The sequence below is a fragment of the Arachis hypogaea genome, chromosome 5 (genome assembly GCF_003086295.3).
Source record: "Arachis hypogaea cultivar Tifrunner chromosome 5, arahy.Tifrunner.gnm2.J5K5, whole genome shotgun sequence".
In the NCBI taxonomy this organism is placed as follows: Eukaryota; Viridiplantae; Streptophyta; class Magnoliopsida; order Fabales; family Fabaceae; genus Arachis; species Arachis hypogaea.
This window is the reverse complement of record NC_092040.1, coordinates 7,464,333-7,481,847: the sequence shown is the minus strand read 5'-3', so window position 1 is coordinate 7,481,847 and position 17,515 is coordinate 7,464,333. Positions and strand designations below refer to the sequence as shown.

Genomic DNA, 17,515 nt, shown 5'->3' with positions numbered 1-17,515 from the left:
TTAAAAAATTTTTAAAAATTTTACTTGTAATAATTTTAAACAACATCTTCAGGACGAGGAATTCTTTCATATTCCATAGATAAATTTGTTGTGCTTCATGAAATAATCTCATCTATTTATTTTAAAAAAATTCAATAAATAAAAAAATAATAAATAATAAAAATTATAATACAAAATAATTTAACTATAGAAAATAGATAAGAATTTCCCTTGAATGACACTAATTTTTAATCTCTTGACACAATAAATCCATGTTTATTACCATCAAAAGATTCTGTCAGTAGATTTATTATTTTTATTAATATTTTTAATTATTAATCTAATTTTTTAATCTAATAATTTAATAATATATTTTTAGTCCTTATTTCTAACATAAAAAACAATAAATCCTGCCTCCTCTAACATCCTTTTTTGATAATCATTATGAGAGTAAGATTCTGATGTGTATAAATTATAGAAAATTATCATATCACTTAATTCGATGACCTTGGGAGTAGTTTTGTTTCAATTTCGAGATTTAATTCAATGAGAATGATAGGAAGTGGCAGATAGAGAATAAATGTGCAAACACCACTATCATCAGTTCATCACACAGCACAAGCCACAGTCGAGAGTGAGAGAACCTTTTCAGTGTTTACACGGCTTCAAACCGCCACTTGTTTTATTCTCTATCTCTCGACGCCACCGCCACAATCAGCATGCCACCCCAACAACCCCTCCTGGAGCCAGAAGAGGACACGGCCTACGACTCCTCCGAGAAGGTGGTGGTGGCGGTGGGAGTGGAGGATGAGTACGGCGATGACGTGGAGGCGCCGCCCTTCTCGTGGAAGAAACTGTGGCTGTTCACTGGGCCGGGGTTCTTGATGAGCATAGCGTTTCTTGACCCAGGGAACTTGGAGGGGGATCTTCAGTCGGGTGCGATTGCAGGCTACTCGCTGCTCTGGCTGCTCATGTGGGCCACGCTAATGGGCCTTCTGATTCAGCTGCTTTCGGCCAGGCTCGGGGTGGCCACAGGGCGGCACCTGGCTGAGCTGTGCAGGGAGGAGTACCCGCCATGGGCCAGGATTGTGTTGTGGCTCATGACTGAGTTGGCTCTTATTGGCTCCGACATACAAGAGGTTATTGGCAGCGCTATTGCTATCCGGATTCTCAGTAACGGATTTGTTCCTCTATGGGCTGGTGTCGTCATTACTGCTCTTGATTGGTAATTACTATTATTAATTATGGATAAATTTGCTGTCTTATGCTTGATTTATTAAATTAAATAAGGTGATTTTGGATTATTATTTTGTATTACGGTTATATAAATCGTGGGTCCGGGAAAATGGTTAGTTAGTTAATTCAACAAGGTCTCTTTGTTGCTTTGTTTACAGTTTTATTTTTCTATTTCTCGAGAACTATGGTGTGAGGAAATTGGAGGCATTTTTTGCTGTTCTGATTGGCATAATGGCGCTCTCATTTGCATGGATGTTCGGTGAAGCAAAACCCAATGGGGTTGATGTTCTTCTTGGTACTGAGTTCATCTCATTGATATGGACGTGCGTAACCAAATTGCTTTATCTCTGATACAACCAGTTTTATCTTTGCAGGTGTTTTGGTTCCTAAACTTAGCTCCAGAACTATAAAGCAAGCTGTTGGAGTTGTTGGTTGCATCATTATGCCTCACAACGTGTTCTTGCATTCCGCTCTCGTTCAGTCAAGGCAGATTGATCAAAGCAAGAAAGGCCGCGTTCAAGAAGCTCTTAATTACTACTCCATAGAGTCCACCTTGGCCCTTGCAGTCTCTTTCATCATCAATATTTTCGTCACGACTGTGTTTGCCAAGGGCTTTTACGGTACTGAAATAGCCGATAGTATTGGTCTTGTAAATGCAGGGACTTATCTTCAGGAGAAATATGGGGGTGGATTATTCCCAATCCTATATATATGGGGCATTGGTTTGTTAGCAGCAGGGCAAAGTAGCACTATAACTGGTACATATGCTGGGCAATTCATCATGGGAGGTTTTCTCAATTTAAGGCTGAAGAAATGGGTGAGGGCGTTAATTACCCGATGCTGCGCAATCATCCCAACCATGATAGTCGCTCTTATCTTTGATACCTCGGAGGAATCTTTAGATATCCTGAATGAATGGCTTAATGTTCTTCAGTCAGTTCAAATCCCATTTGCTCTTATTCCCTTGCTTTGCTTGGTGTCCAAGGAACAGATAATGGGCACTTTCAGAATTGGTCCTGTCCTCAAGGTATATTAATTATTAAAAGTTCTACAGCATTTTGGTTACCTATCAGCATTCAGCTACACATTACTGGTCCATACATTTCATAAATGACTTTGAAATGCCAAATTAATTCATTTTTATATGACTTTGAAATTCCCTGTCTGTGCATGCCTATAGTGGTCAGAAATTAAATTGACCCTAGTAACAGTTATGAATGGTATACATATATGTATATATGCTAAATATCCTCTGTTATGCAGTCTATTGTAAGATCCCTAGCTTCTCTTGAACTTGGACTTATTTGGAGTAGCCCTTTGTTCGATATTGTTCAGCTCAGTTTGTTTGGATTGATTATTAGGTAGTGTCTGTTTGCAGAGGACTGGGACTGAGACTAAGGGACTGCAACTCAGTATTGTATTTGATGGTTAGAAATTGGAACTAAAATTTCAGTTTCTTACCTCCAGAAATCAGAGACAAAGGGGATTGGAATTTTTTAAGACAAGACTGAAACTTTAATAATATTTTTTCTAAAAAATATTCTCAGTTAACTTTTCAAATTTCAAATTTACCACTCAATCTCCATATTTATTTTAAATTAAACATAATACTTAAACATAACTCAGCTTAGTATATCTTACACCAAATACAATACAGAGACTAAATACAATACAAAAACTAAGTCACTGTCTTCCAGTCTCAGTCTCTCAGTCTCCCTTTCAAACGTAGTTTACTTACACAACACACACATAAATCATCTTTTCTTTAGTAGGCAACAGATTAAACACAAAAGCTAAAAGAATGTAACATGATCATTCCTTAACAAACGACATATTAGAAATGATTGTTTTGTGAATTGTGATCTGGTACAGATTTTTTCTTGGCTGGTGGCTGCTCTGGTGATAGTGATCAATGGCTATCTTTTGCTAGACTTCTTCTCCTCTGAAGTGAATGGAGCAGTGTTTGCCGTTGTAGTGTGTGCACTAACAGCTGCTTATGTTGCATTTGTAATATACCTTATTGCGCGTGCTGTTTCCTTTTCTCCTTGGCAAAGTTTAGATCGATCAAAGGCAACTAGCACAGAGAACTGAGCATTAATCCTTGTTCCTTCAGACCATGGATGCCGCTCAAGACTTTCAATGGATACTCTATTCACACACTAGCTAGTTTTTTCGTTTAAGCAAGGGGCTTTGGTTCCTTATTTGCTATCTGTGCATCAGTTACACAAGTCTAAATAGATGTTCCTGTTGTATTATTATTATTATTAATGAAACTATGATGTTCAAAGAGATAATTCCTCTCTTGGAATGTGCTATTTATTTACTTCGAGATTCTGGCACAGCCCTTAAAGAAAAGTTTCCAATGGGGAATACAAAGACTGCATGTTAGCAATGCGAACATTACATATATATGTGTAAAAAGAAATTCATTAAATTAGTTACTTATATTTATGTATATATAAATTTTATATTATAACATATATTCTATAGAGTGACTGAATATTAAGGGATACAATCTATTATATTTTTACATTCAAAATGCATACTTTTTCCTTTGAAAACCTGTGTGTGACCATTCTAAAAGTTTCATATTCAAGTACATTTCTGTATATTTGTAAAAATGTATATTTTTCGGTCTTAAATGAAAAATATGAAACTAAGGATTTATTATATGAATCCCGTCATCCGCTAGAAAGCCAATGCAGTATTTGTACAATGTGTACAATGAGTTATTTATTTGTCCTGAGTTATTAAAAAATGAACATTAAGAGTAAAATTCTACTAATTTCTCAAACAAATTACACGTATACTATCGAGAATAACCATCCGAATAAACATTTGATTGAATCGAACATCTCTAAACTCTCATTGTACACATTGTACAGATACTTTATTGGCTCCCTATATTTCTTCTTATTATATATGTACTATTAATATAAATTATTTTACTTAGGCATGTATTATTATATTATATATGCAAAAATAATAGATATTTTTTCTTGTATAATGTATTTTTTTTTATAACCAAGTAAATGAATATTCGTGGAAGTAGTAGCACCATTGATATACAATGGGTTTCGGCCTGCTAGTTTGATTTTTTTTAAGACAAGAAACGTGCTGAATGATTTGGGCCGCACAGATAGTCCAAGTCACTAACACATTCACAAAGCTGTCCCTCTTTGGAGATGTGTCTGAAATCAAGTAGTCTCTCACATAGCTGACATAGCTCCCATCTCTTTTCTTTCTTTCTTTCTTTCTTTCTTTCTTTCATGCATCTCCGGCAATTTCATCTCATCGCTCTGTGTCTTCCGTCTTCAATCTTTAGCGGCATCGGCACTCTTCTTCCCCATCGGTGACGGCCACCCCAGCGCCTAAGCGCAAACCAGGTGCCCACTCTAGCTGCCAATACTGCTGCCAATTTTCTCTTTCTCATTAATGTTTATTCTATTCTTGGTTTCTATTCTCTCATTTTTGTGGTGATTATCTTGTTCTCTTTATGCCCTAATTCATGTTCCGTTTAATTTTGTAACTCCTTGTTTATAATATAATGCAAAAAACACACGTTCTTGGATACTTTGAGGTATCGAGCTGTGTGCCTTATGCTTTGCATAGCCTAACCACTCTCAATATCCATACTTGCTTCCATCAGCTATGTGTTCACAAATCAAATATTAAAATTTTGTAAATTTCATCTATGCTTGATAAAATTTTCAATGTTCCGATAGGCGCAACGAAATTACGTAATGGAGATTGGATATATTGAATTACAGGGTTGTTCTGTTTATTTATAATAAATGAGAATAGTATAATTCCCCAACCCCTCGAGAGAGCTTAGACTATGAACTCTAGAAATATTCTCCATGAATTTTTATCTGGTCTGTAGTCATCTTATTTGAAGAGTAATATAATTCACCGAACTCTCTAGAAAGCCTAGACTGTAAAGTCTGAAAATATTCCTCAACAGTTGTCAGCCTTGCTCTATTTTTCTTTACATGGAATGTTTAATTCTTTATGACGGGTTTTGCAAGTTGCAACATGTCCTGTTAATTTTATTTTAGGTTACAGTTAATGCTCTAAATAATGTTTAACCAAGGAGTTGCTCTTGAAATTCAGTTGAACACGCTGCATGAATATGCCTGACATGGAGCAAGCTGGGGAAGACGTGCAGTCTCTGATGGGGCAGCTTGCTCAGGCATTTATTGAATTAGAAGCACGGAAGGAGGCTTCAGAGACTAAAATCCAGTGGGATGAAATTAAGCAACATTTCCAAAAGCTTGAGGTGACAATGAATAGGAAGCTTGAAGAGATTGAAGCCAAGGAGAAGGAGTACGAACAGAAAGAATTAGAAATGAATGCATTACTTGCTGAGAGAGAGGCAGAGGTTGCTTCTAGAGAGCAGGACCTCCTGGATCGGGTTCAAGATCTTAAAGATGCCGCTGTTTCTGCCATTGTGGAGGCTCGTGCAAATCACCAGACTGCGACTTTAGAGTCTGTAGAAAATGGGGAGAACAAAGAAAACAAGGTAAGCAGCTCTATTGGTGATGCTAATTCCCCAGAGGAAGACTTTCCTCATAAATCAGGTGAAAATACTGATGGCGTGGCTACTGAGATTAGGCCGCGTCCAGAGCTAACTCAGTTTTGTGAGCATATGGATGCAAAAGGTCTTCTGAATTATGTTCTGGAGAACGAACATAATCTCTCTGTTATTCGTGAAGATATCTGTATTGCATTAGAGCATGCTACTGAACCAGCACGTTTGGTGCTGGATTCACTAGAGGGGTTTTACCCCACCAATGAAACTACCGAACCAAAAGATAAAATGGATGATGCCCTTCAGGGCATGCGCAAATCCTGTATTATAATTATGGAAGCCATGGCCAATTTATTGGCAAAGGCTGACCCAGGTGCAGACCACCTTCTGAACCCTGAAACTAAGCAGCAAGCCAAGGCAATTGCTGATGAGTGGAGGTCCAAGTTAGCTAGCGCAGACGTTGATGCTGCCAATGGAAATTCATTGGAAGCAGAGGCTTTTCTGCAGCTTCTTTCAACTTTTAGGATTGCTTCAGAGTTTGCTGAAGAACAACTCTGCAAGCTTTTACAAGCTGCTGCTCAGTGCAGGCAGGCACCTGAGCTCTGCCGATCTATTGGGTTAACTCACAAAGTGCCAGGTTGGTTTTCTTTTGATTAACTGACCTGTGAAGTCTGCAATGAAGGGTTCTCCAGTCAGATATGTAACCTTACTATAGATAACTAGTTTTCTTTAAGGATGTTAATAAATTAGAATTTATAACGAAGTGCCGGCATGTGTTTCATATATACGCTGCTGCCTTTTGGTATGAATTTACATGGTCAGAGATAATATGATTATCATATATTTGATCATTCTAACTTCTACTTTTTACGCAGCTATTGTAGACTTATTGATAAATGAAGGGACACAAATTGCTGCTGTACATTTTATTCACTCCTTCCAGCTTGAAGAAGCATTCCCGACTGTGCCTCTTCTGAAGGTATATCTCAAGAACTTGAGGAGAAACTCACAAGTCCGGGCTGGAAATGTGGGTGATATTGCAATTGCTAAGGTATGATTTGGTGTTTCATCGAAGTTCATTTCAATTGTTAATGATTTTCTTATTCTGCATGTATAACAAATTTGTAAATTGCCGTTTATCTGCAGAATGATGCCAATGCAAGAGAGTTGGCTGGACTGAAGACAGTGATCAATTGTATCAAAGAATACAATCTTGAAGCTGACTACCCACTTGATTCCCTTCTGAAAAGGGTTGGTCAACTAGAGAAGTCAAAGAATCCGGATAGAAAGAGAAGTGGAGACTTTAACAAGCGTCCTCCATCAAAGAAGCCGAGGATGAATTCAGGTTATCATCGTTCATCTGGGGGTAGTGCTGCTCCGGCCGGTGTTATGGTTAGGCAACATCCACCAGTTAGGGCAGCTGCATATGCAGGGATTCCAGATAGGTATCCTCATGCTGGTACTGCTATGTATAATTATCAAGTTCCTGGCCAAGCTATGTACGCTCAACCATCCAATGCTGCTCCTAACCGAGGTCGATATATGAGTAGTGGTTTGCAGTCGTCACACAAGCTGTACATGTGAAATGTGATATACTTCAAGTCGTTGTAGGGAAAGACTAGATGTGCCATTAATACTTTAGTGAAGCCATGCTTCTAGGCATGTTTTGTTCCTGTTAACTTCATTTGGAAATTCGAAAGAATTTAGTATGTGTGGGAGGAAGTTTCGCATTTGAGTCACTATCTGCTGTTTGTTTTTGATGGTGCAGCTTTTATTTGGCCCAAAAATCAGCACTGCGAGTTGTGACTATTGATTGTAACGAAGCTTCCTTTTGTTAAGTGAGGGTTTCTCTCGAAGATATAGAGATATTTCTTTGCTAGTAGTTAGCACCGAACTTTTCGTTTTCATCTCTACATCTCTTTATATTATTGTGCCCTCTCTCTTTATATTATTATTGAATGATTATCAAAGCAGTTTTCTTTTTCTTTTTAATAGAAAAAATGCTATTTATACAATTAGAATTTATCAAAGAGTAAAGTACTAACTAGGTCTCTGTTCATTTTCTCGAATGACAACGCGATCTTTAACCAAAAACACGATTCATTTCGGTCCCTAGCTCTGTGCTTTGTCTGCCAACGCAGTCCTTCTGTCATTTTCACGGCTAAAATTTGATGGAAATTGCTGACATGTGTAGGCAAGTGGATGATATGGATGGCTTGGGTGGTTACGTGGAAGATAGAAGCCTACGTGGCTAGGTAAAATGGACAGGGCCTATCTGTCCTCGTCCACAACACACAAACGCCGCTGTTTTGAGGTTTTAAGGGGTCTTTATTAGGCGAGTCTGGTCGTTTCTCTCTCTTGTTTCGTGTATAGAACCCAGATCACCATGAGCAATAGCAGAAAGCATGGGAGTGGAAGAGATGCGTCAAATGATGAGGATAGAAGTATTTCTGTGAGCTCCGTTGGCAGTGTTGGAGCGAGGAAGAAGAAAAGATTCGTTGTCCCAAAATGCAATTGTGGAATTCATGCAATTCTATTCATGTCGTCAACACAGTCGAACCCTAATAGGCTATTCTTTGGATGCCCATATTTCAAGGTATGAAATAATTAGTTATGTTCTTATTCCTGTTAAGATCTGTAGCAAGCATCTCTTCATTGCAATTCTAGTTTTGCCATTTTTTTACTGTGCAGACTGCAGAATCTCATTGCAAATATTTTCTATGGCGGGATAAATATGTTTCACTGTTTAAAGAGGAGCAAATAAATGATCACAGTCTTCATGGTCGGAATCCAAAGCAAAATCATTTGTTGGATGTAGCTGTTTCGATGGAGGAGAAAGTGACTAAGCTAGAGGACAGAGTTTCTGGCTTAGAGTTGCAGATGAAAAATTCTAGGCATGTTAAGTGTATTAAGGGTTTTAGTTATCTAGTGATGGCTCTTGTGTTTGTCTTTGGAATTGTATTTGCAAATTATCTCTGATAAATTGGATAACAAATAGTAAGTCTATGATGTCGTTTTTGTCTTGGAAGTACCTGTTGCTGAAGTTGTATCACCTAACAGTGTAGATCTGATTTTATTAAATGGAATAATTGTGTTGATTGTTTGAAAAAGATTGACTGTGTCAAAAAAATAGAATGTGTTATACTCCAATTCTTGCAATCCATGAAAAGCAATCCAATAATAACTAACAATAATATGTAACATTAACAACTTCATACAACTACCAAATGTCAACATCTTGTGCATAAGGTGACTCCAAAAGTGGGCAACATATAGCCCTATACCAATATTAGAGACACAAAGATAAATAGAATATTATAGGTTCTTAATTCACATAGGCTATCAAAACAGTAACCAAAAGATTATTTGTTGTGGTTGTATGTAAACTAGTTTATCAAAAAGACCACGTCTACTTGTTATAATATAAACTTAGGACTATACTTCTAGTTCTTCCTCATTGTTGCATCTCTTCCACTCCCACGCTCTCTGCTATTGTTTATGGTGGTCTAGGTTCCATGCACGAAACAAGGGAGAGAGACGACCAGACTCGTCTAATAAAGACGCCTGAAAACCTCATAACGACGGCGTTTGTGTGTTGTGGACGAAGACAGATAAGCCCCTGTCCATTTTACCTAGCCACATGGGCTTCTATCTTTCACTTAACCATCCAAGTTATCCATGTCATCCACTTGTCTACACACGTCAGCAATTTTCGTAAATTTTCGCATGAAAGTGACAGAAAGACCGTATTAGCAGATGAAGCACAAGGTCAGGAACCGAAATAGATCATATTTTTTTTGTTAAGAATCGCATTGTCATTCGAAAAAATGGATGGACCGAATTGATACTTTACTCTTTATCAAATATAACCAATGATTCGTGGAGAAAATGCGACGCAATTGGAACCCTCAATCGCTGGAAATTGACATGTTGAAACTTCAAAGCTCAATCTGATCACAGACCATAAAGAGACAATACTTCAATATGCCCAAAATGAATGAACGAAAAAATATCTCAAGGATTTTTTTCCTTAATAAAAAAAGAAGTTAAATGCTCAACAACGACTATTGAATTATTACCTAACTAATAAGGCGTTAACATTAACGACTCCATGGTGTTCCAACTTCCAAGCACTGTGAAATTAACAAGCTCCGGTAAAAGTAAGTCGATCAAGTCAAATTCAATAAACTAAAGGGTATAACTTGAAATTGAAGGAAACGGTAACCCGACTTGCCTCCGTTCCGTTCAGTTCTCCAATTAAGGGTGCTGTGTGTTTGCAGCACCGATCAGCGCCATCGTCGCGCGGGAATTAACTGTAGTCGTTGGAGTCAGTTACTAATGGCGCGAGCTTGGACTCTGTTCACTCTGATTCTATGGGTGGCAGAGTTGGTTCTTTGGGGAGATGGAAGCGATGTGTTACTGCTGCAAACTGCAGAGAAGGGCTCTCCTCCTGCCATGATTCTCCCTCTCCATCTCTCTGCTCCTAATTCTTCCAACTTCAACTTTAATCATCATCGCCAACTTCGAGGATCCCACCCTAACGCTCGCATGAGACTCCACGACGATCTCCTCCGAAACGGGTTTCCCTCACTTCCCTATTCTGAAAATCGAGATTCTGTATTCTCAGTATTTACTAATTTGTTTATTAATTGGGAAATTTGACGGAGTAGGTACTATACCACGCGGCTATGGATCGGTACTCCGCCGCAGAGGTTTGCTCTTATTGTGGATACGGGGAGTACTGTTACTTATGTTCCTTGCTCTACTTGCCAACACTGTGGTACGCACCAGGTGATGTTCCATTTCCCTCTTATGGAGGCACTTTTGCGTCAATAATTTCATGTTTGTTAAATTTGTTTAAAAGAGCTGGCTATTGGGTTGTGGATATGACTTTTGAGTCTCGATTATCAAAATTGGTCATATAAGTTGATATAAGAAATTGATTGGCAGTTTCAGATTCAACATAAGTCTAGGTACCAAGTGTTAGCCGTAAGTTAGTTAGTTATGGTAGTTACTATTGGTTAGTTAATGACTACTAGAAATAGAAAGAATTGTGTCTAGTAATTTTGAGTAATTGCATCTTGGACAATTTAGAGGTCTATTAATTAATTATTACTCCTCCCTGTGTGTTTATTTTGTTTCTCAGTATCCTCCAAGGATTTTTTTTTAAGCTGTGCTCATGCATGTGGAACTCTGATTTATCTGAAGTTGAATGGATTTGTAAACCCAATTTTATTTGACAGGATCCAAGTTTCCAGCCAGACTTGTCAAAAACCTATCATCCTGTCAAATGCACCTCGCGATGTAACTGTGATAATAAGAAGAATCAGTGCACATATGAGAGACGGTATGCTGAAATGAGTAGTAGTAGCGGGGTCCTGGGTGAGGATGTCGTATCCTTTGGAAATCAGAGTGACCTTGCCCCACAGCGTGCTGTTTTTGGCTGTGAAAACGTTGAGACTGGTGATCTGTACAGTCAGCATGCTGATGGCATCATGGGTTTGGGCCGCGGTGAATTAAGTATCATGGATCAACTGGTTGAAAAAAAAGTAGTAAGTGACTCGTTCTCACTTTGCTATGGTGGAATGGATGTTGGTGGAGGTGCAATGGTTCTTGGTGGCATGTCTTCCCCAGCAGACATGGTTTTTACACATTCAGATCGTCATCGAAGGTAGGATTCGAATATATTACGGATACGAGGTATCATGCTTTTCTTAACAAGTTCATTTGATTAATCTTACATTTACTCTAGTTTTGGGATGACAACAGTCCATATTATAATATCAATCTGAAGGAGATACATGTTGCGGGGAAAAGATTGCCTCTAAACACAAAGGTGTTCAATGGAAAACATGGAACTGTCTTGGATAGTGGCACAACTTATGCATACCTACCACAATTTGCATTTCTCGCTTTTAAACATGCCGTAAGTTCTTCCATAGATATATTTTTCTTATGTGGATCATGACTCTGATTATCTATTTTATCTGCTTGCAGATTATGAAGGAAGCCAAGTCTTTGAAGCGAATCCCTGGTCCAGATCCAAATTACAATGATATATGTTTCTCTGGTGCTGGGATGTATGTCTGTTCTCTGTATCATTATTTAGAGTAAACAGATACCCGTTGCAGCTTAAGTAACAGTTTGAGTTTACTCGTGTTTCAGTGATGTCTCTCAACTCTCTAATAAATTTCCAGCTGTTGACATGGTATTTGATAACGGTCACAAATTGTCACTGTCACCTGAAAATTACTTGTTCCGGGTTAGTCCCATATGAAGATCATTAATATCTTTAGCTTTAACAGTTTGATTGGTTTCCTAATCCCTGTTTTTCACATTTTTATGAAGCATTCAAAGGTGCGAGGTGCATATTGTCTTGGGGTTTTCCCAAATGAAAATGATCTAACTACCCTCTTAGGAGGTAACCCATTTACTGTCAGTAACTTCATTTCATTTCATGATTTTCCTTCATTCGAAATAGATCCTCTCTATTATTTATTTATACAAGATTGCTAGCTTCTAAGGTATAGATTTGCATTGCTTTAGTGATCATTCATATATTATTTTTTATAGGTATCATTGTCCGTAACACACTTGTAATGTATGATCGTGAGCATTCAAAAATTGGTTTCTGGAAAACTAATTGTTCTGAGTTATGGCAAAGACTACACATATCAGATGCCCCACCACCTGTGCCTCCAAATGTTAAAGGAACAAACTCATCCAATTCCACTTCACTAGAGCCTTCAGTTGCTCCATCTGCAACACTGTATAATTTACATCAAGGTATTATTAGCTGATTTCTGTTTCAACATGGATGTACAGTTTAAAAAATAGTTATATTCTGTTAAAGTTTTAGTCTATATTCATAATGTGTATGCTTACTCATGAGTCATGACTGTTGTACTTTCATCAACTTAAATGTGCAGATGAACTCCAAATTGCTCAAATTACAATTGTAATTTCATTTAACATTAGCTACTTGGATATGAAGCCTTTCATTACTGAATTGGCCGGACTCATAGCTCATGAGCTGGATGTTAATGCTTCACAGGTTAGAAAACTGTAACTTAAATGCTGGAACATCTTGCTGCATAGTTATGGCTTTAATTTTGATTTGTAATTCCGGTGCAATAAATGAGTTTAATCATAATATTGAGACAACCTTCACTAGCTCAGATGATTGGTGTGGGTTGGGTACTTGGGTCTGGTTAGAGGACTGGAGGTCCTAGGACCTAGGTTTTAGTCTTTCAACCAACTTTCAGGTGTGTCCCGAAAACAATTTTGCATTTTCAGCTAATTTTTACCTGTTCAAGTGCGTTTTTACTTGTGATAATAATATTCTTGGTTTCCTGTCCCAGGTTCACTTAATGAATTTTACTTCTTTTGGAAATGGTTCTCTCTCTCAATGGGTCATAACCCCAAGGACATATGCTGATTACATTTCTAACACCACAGCAATTGTAAGTTGGACTTTTGAATAAGCATTTCTGCCAACATTGCCATCTGATGGTAATTTTTTATGCAGAGTATAATTGCCCAGCTTTCTGAACATGGAATACGACTTCCTGAGACATTTGGAAATTATAAGTTACTTAGTTGGAATGTTGAGCCTCCACGGAAACGGTAAGGTTCTTCTTAAAGTAAAAGTGGAATTATCTGTTCCATAGTATCATTTATTTTAGTAATGTTAGGGAGACAAAAAACAATCAGCTCAAATAGTCCAAACTTGTCTTATTTAATATTTATTTATTTGGCTAATATTTTTTTGTTACCAAACATTTTTGCTTTTATTTATTGTAGTTGCATAATTGCCTATTTTTTACTTATTTTTAGTTCTTTTAATGCGTAGTGGAAAAATTTTGCACGTTTCTTCTTTCAAACATTACCTACGCAATTTCAGATTCATTTATTCTTCTCTTTCTGTGGGCCTGTTCCTTATTTTAGTTACCATTTTGGTGATCAGTTTGTTCTTGTGTGTCTTTGAGGTTGTTAAATAGTCTTCAATTTCCTATGGTTCTGTTGTTTAGATAGAACTTTTATCTGTTTTTGTTATTAACACATATTCCTATTGATGCAGGAGTTGGTTGCAACAATATTATTTGGTTGTGGCTCTGGCTGTTATGCTTACATTGCTTCTACTAGTAGCAGCCTTAGGAATATTCTTAATTTTGAAAAACAGAGAGGAAATTGTGCACTCGTACAAGCCAGTTGATGTGGTTGTGCCAGAGCAGGAACTTCAGCCATTATGAGCTACCTTGTGCTGCAGCTTCTGCATAATGGTCTGCCTAATCCTGATTAGTGCAACTAGCATATACCAACATTCTTTTGTTTCAAAGAAATCATGCAGTTTATGTATAACAAAATCTTATAGTATGTGTATAGGAACATATTTTGGAAATTGCATAGTCAGAAAAGAAAATTTGTGAATACTGTAATATACAAAAGGGTGTCACATTAGGTTGAAGTTTTGAACTATTTCGTCCAAGAATCATTATTGCTACTTCTGTGTATTGATCCGAGAATCTTATGTCGCATTTATTGAGGGCTTCAAGGTTTTGATTGGTGTTTTGATGAATACTCTGTTGAACATGTTTCTTGTGTTTTTCCATATTCAGACATTATCACATTAATGATGATTAATAATATGTTGTGATAATAATAGCAACATATTTCAGTGTCAAAATGATTATATGTCAATCAACAAATATTTAAAAACCAACTACGTGTACAGCTTGTCGCGCAATTTCATTTGCCTGATTAGATCTGATATTATTAAATTCTAAAAAAAAAAAAACAAAGGTGTGAGGAATCTCTCTGGTGTTTTATATGAATAAAACCACGCGCCTGACCAATGTTCGTAACATGAACGCAGATCACAAATTGCTGACTTTGCAGTACCGTTGTTCACCAGTTACTTTCATTTCATGGCAGTGGAGGTAGGTGGACTGTCATTTTTTTTAGTGATAAGTCATAACTCTCCATCTATATTAATTAATACTATTAACGTTACTCATAAAAAAAACACATGACCCAACACAAACAAGAGCAGCTTCTTTCATTCTTTGTGCTAAAAGCAAAGAGAGAGATATACACTAGTATAAAGCTCAGTAAATCAATTTGCATTAAACAAATTAAAAATTAGTATTACATTAGACAAACAATTTTACATTATGTGTGCATCAAAATTAAGTCCTAAAATATAGTGCATAGGTTCTTTATTTTTTTGGTCTAAAAAATATAAAATTCAGTAAATTTTCATCAATGGCTGGAATTGAGTTAGCTTATTTACAAAACTAACAAATTTTCTTGGTATGTTAAACTATTTGAATCAGCAATCAAGTTCTCCTCCTCCTGATTTTGATAGGCTCGTGATGCTGGATTCTGTGTTAGATTAGTGGATGCATCACTTTCTTCTTACACGCCTATAAATAGCATGAAGGCTTTGTGCATGAACCAATTTATCAGTTAAATTTGCCAAAATTCTTTTGTTGGAGTAAAAGCATGTGAAAAAGTCGACCCCTTAAAGAAGAATGAGAGAAGGTGATTTTGTATATATATATTATGAAGGCCTACATTCATTGAGTGCGATTTTGGCATTGAATATTTCTTACCAGCAAAGGAAACTTAACAAGGGATGGATTTGTTGTTAAAGTTAATAAATAGTATATTACAAACCTTCTTTTTCATTTGGTTAGATTCTACAACACTCTTTCGGCCAATGGCCCATGCTTTTAGCTGTAAAAGGTGTTACCCCACATGCAATAAATATGTAGCATAATAGGGTGCAGTGCAGGTTAAGGCATTACAGAAAATTTTTCATTAGTATATAGTAGACAATATAAGAATTTATCTGTGATAGTGAAAGTTGAATAGCGGATGACGCCTTTAATTCTCTTATAATTTGTTACCAAACCACGTGAAAGTATAATGAGGACCTGCAATAACCATTATAGTGACTCCTACTAAAGACTAGAGCCATTGCTTCTAAACCTTTGGTGTTCTCAGCTTTTTTCCTTACTGATACTCCAAAACGTCCCTTTAATTTGTCAATATACTTGATCCGGTCATGCATCCCACAGAATAAGACATCGAAGAGTGTTACATAATATAATATACAATCATGTTACATATAAAAAAAACCACCATTTATAGAAGAATATAACCTTCGACCTTAGTGGTAGTGTACCAAATAAAAACATCAATTATAGATTTTGCTTCCACTCGCTCACCCTCAATTAGAAAGAAGTGTGCCTTTAAGATAAAAAATTATGAACGCAGAAGGTGGTAACTGGTAACTGTAAATTAGTTGAACCGTTATTGCATGCCATAAATTTAAGAAGGGAAAAAAAAAAAAAAACAGACGCCTAATATGATGAATTAAAGTTGTCTTTACTTTTTAGGTAGCGTCTACCCAAAGAAACAAAGAAAGTGTGGACTAAAGTTAGAGGAGGCAAATAATTAAAAACAAAAGAGATGGAAATGGAAATACTAATTGAGTAATTGCTAATGCCCAAGGTGTACATTATCTCAACATTTTGTTCTACTAGCTACGTTCCTAAATAAGTGCTCAATTAATTTTGGACATTAATTAAGAAAATAATTAATAATATTTTTACTTGAAGTAAATTAAGCTAATTATATAAAACTATATCTCTGTTAACAATTTTCTTTTTTCAATATTTATCCTATCTTCTCACTTACACTACTATATCTTTCGCTTAATATTATTGTTAATTACTAATAAAAAAAAGTTTAATCTTATTTAATTTTTGTAAAATTAACATTTAGAAGCAAATAAATTTAAAAAATATTCTATAAACACAAAATATCAATCATTAAATTAGTCATTATAATGTGTATATATTTATATATGTAATTTTATATAATTTTTCAACAAAATAATTAACCACCAAAATATCAAAGCTATAAACAAAAAGGATAAAAGTAATTAATATCAATCATATATCCATATAAAAATGACTAACTAATAATTGATCTTTTGTGTTTGTAGTATGATTGAATAAATTTTAAGGCATGAATAATACAATATTCCTTCTGTTTTAAAATAATTGTCGTGTTATTATTTTTTTATTTTTTGGATAAAAAAAGTTAATATATCAAATCCTATTTTGTATATAAATAATTTTTTTATTGTATTAAAAAATATCAAAACGACAATTGTAATAAGAGGAATTAGGAAGGAAGAGATAAAGTAACATAATGCAACGAGGAAATTTGTATAAATTTCTGGATCTTAGTATCTTGCCACTTCTATTATTGTCCGCAAGCATTATTTACCAAACGCCGATAGCAGTGGGTCACCCTTGAATTGGAACAAACAAAATATGCATATTTTTTTTTGTACTATTTTTACTTGACATAAAATTTAGTACTCCACGCGCTCAGACATTATATTTTTGCTGATTTCTTTACAACTGATTTATCTTTCAATCCGTAATTCTATTTCAAGATGTTTATAGTTACTTTTGGAATTGGTATTTCTATTCGTGGCTATAATTAAGTGTGATCGTGTTCTACTTCCCCATGGACGAATCTATATCTTTTTTATTTGTTTACGGGTGATCAATCAACCTGGATCTGGAGACATCCGAGAGTGCAAATGACCCAGAAGACAGAAATCCAGAAAGCGAGAGCCCTAGTGTGTTTCTATCAGAAAATGATGGTTTAAAAAAATAATTAAATTTCAATTTTTTAAATACATTTTTAAATTCAGAAGTTATAATAATAATAATAATTTCATAAGAC

General features: G+C 36.0%; 3 protein-coding genes across 4 annotated transcripts; all 3 read left to right on the top strand.

The window, feature by feature from the left end:
- Window positions 1-403: 403 nt before the first annotated feature.
- LOC112800530 (metal transporter Nramp3.2) lies at window positions 404-3,509 on the top strand. Its single transcript, XM_025842855.3, has 4 exons — window positions 404-1,204; window positions 1,374-1,510; window positions 1,590-2,242; window positions 3,088-3,509. Exons 1-4 carry the CDS (start codon window positions 699-701, stop codon window positions 3,304-3,306), a joined length of 1,515 nt encoding a protein of 504 aa, XP_025698640.1. The 5' UTR covers window positions 404-698; the 3' UTR covers window positions 3,307-3,509.
- An 800-nt stretch (window positions 3,510-4,309) lies between these two features.
- LOC112800529 (FRIGIDA-like protein 3) lies at window positions 4,310-7,640 on the top strand. The gene is made up of 4 exons (XM_025842854.3): window positions 4,310-4,601; window positions 5,329-6,383; window positions 6,622-6,797; window positions 6,893-7,640. Exons 2-4 carry the CDS (start codon window positions 5,342-5,344, stop codon window positions 7,328-7,330), a joined length of 1,656 nt encoding a protein of 551 aa, XP_025698639.1. The 5' UTR covers window positions 4,310-4,601; window positions 5,329-5,341; the 3' UTR covers window positions 7,331-7,640.
- A 2,062-nt stretch (window positions 7,641-9,702) lies between these two features.
- On the top strand, window positions 9,703-14,324 carry LOC112800528 (aspartic proteinase 36). Of its 2 annotated transcripts, XR_011861888.1 has the most exons (13): window positions 9,742-10,326; window positions 10,417-10,537; window positions 10,990-11,417; window positions 11,516-11,672; window positions 11,744-11,826; window positions 11,912-12,008; window positions 12,095-12,167; window positions 12,320-12,532; window positions 12,676-12,800; window positions 12,926-13,011; window positions 13,108-13,209; window positions 13,275-13,372; window positions 13,827-14,324. XR_011861888.1 is itself a non-coding variant. In XM_025842853.3 (12 exons), the coding sequence occupies exons 1-12, from the start codon at window positions 10,085-10,087 to the stop codon at window positions 13,996-13,998; spliced, it is 1,911 nt and encodes a 636-aa protein (XP_025698638.1). In that variant the 5' UTR covers window positions 9,703-10,084; the 3' UTR covers window positions 13,999-14,324. The 2 variants fall into 2 exon arrangements, 1 of the variants encoding a protein (XP_025698638.1); XM_025842853.3 differs by lacking the exon at window positions 12,926-13,011 and having other exon boundaries at window positions 9,703-10,326.
- Window positions 14,325-17,515: the final 3,191 nt, after the last annotated feature.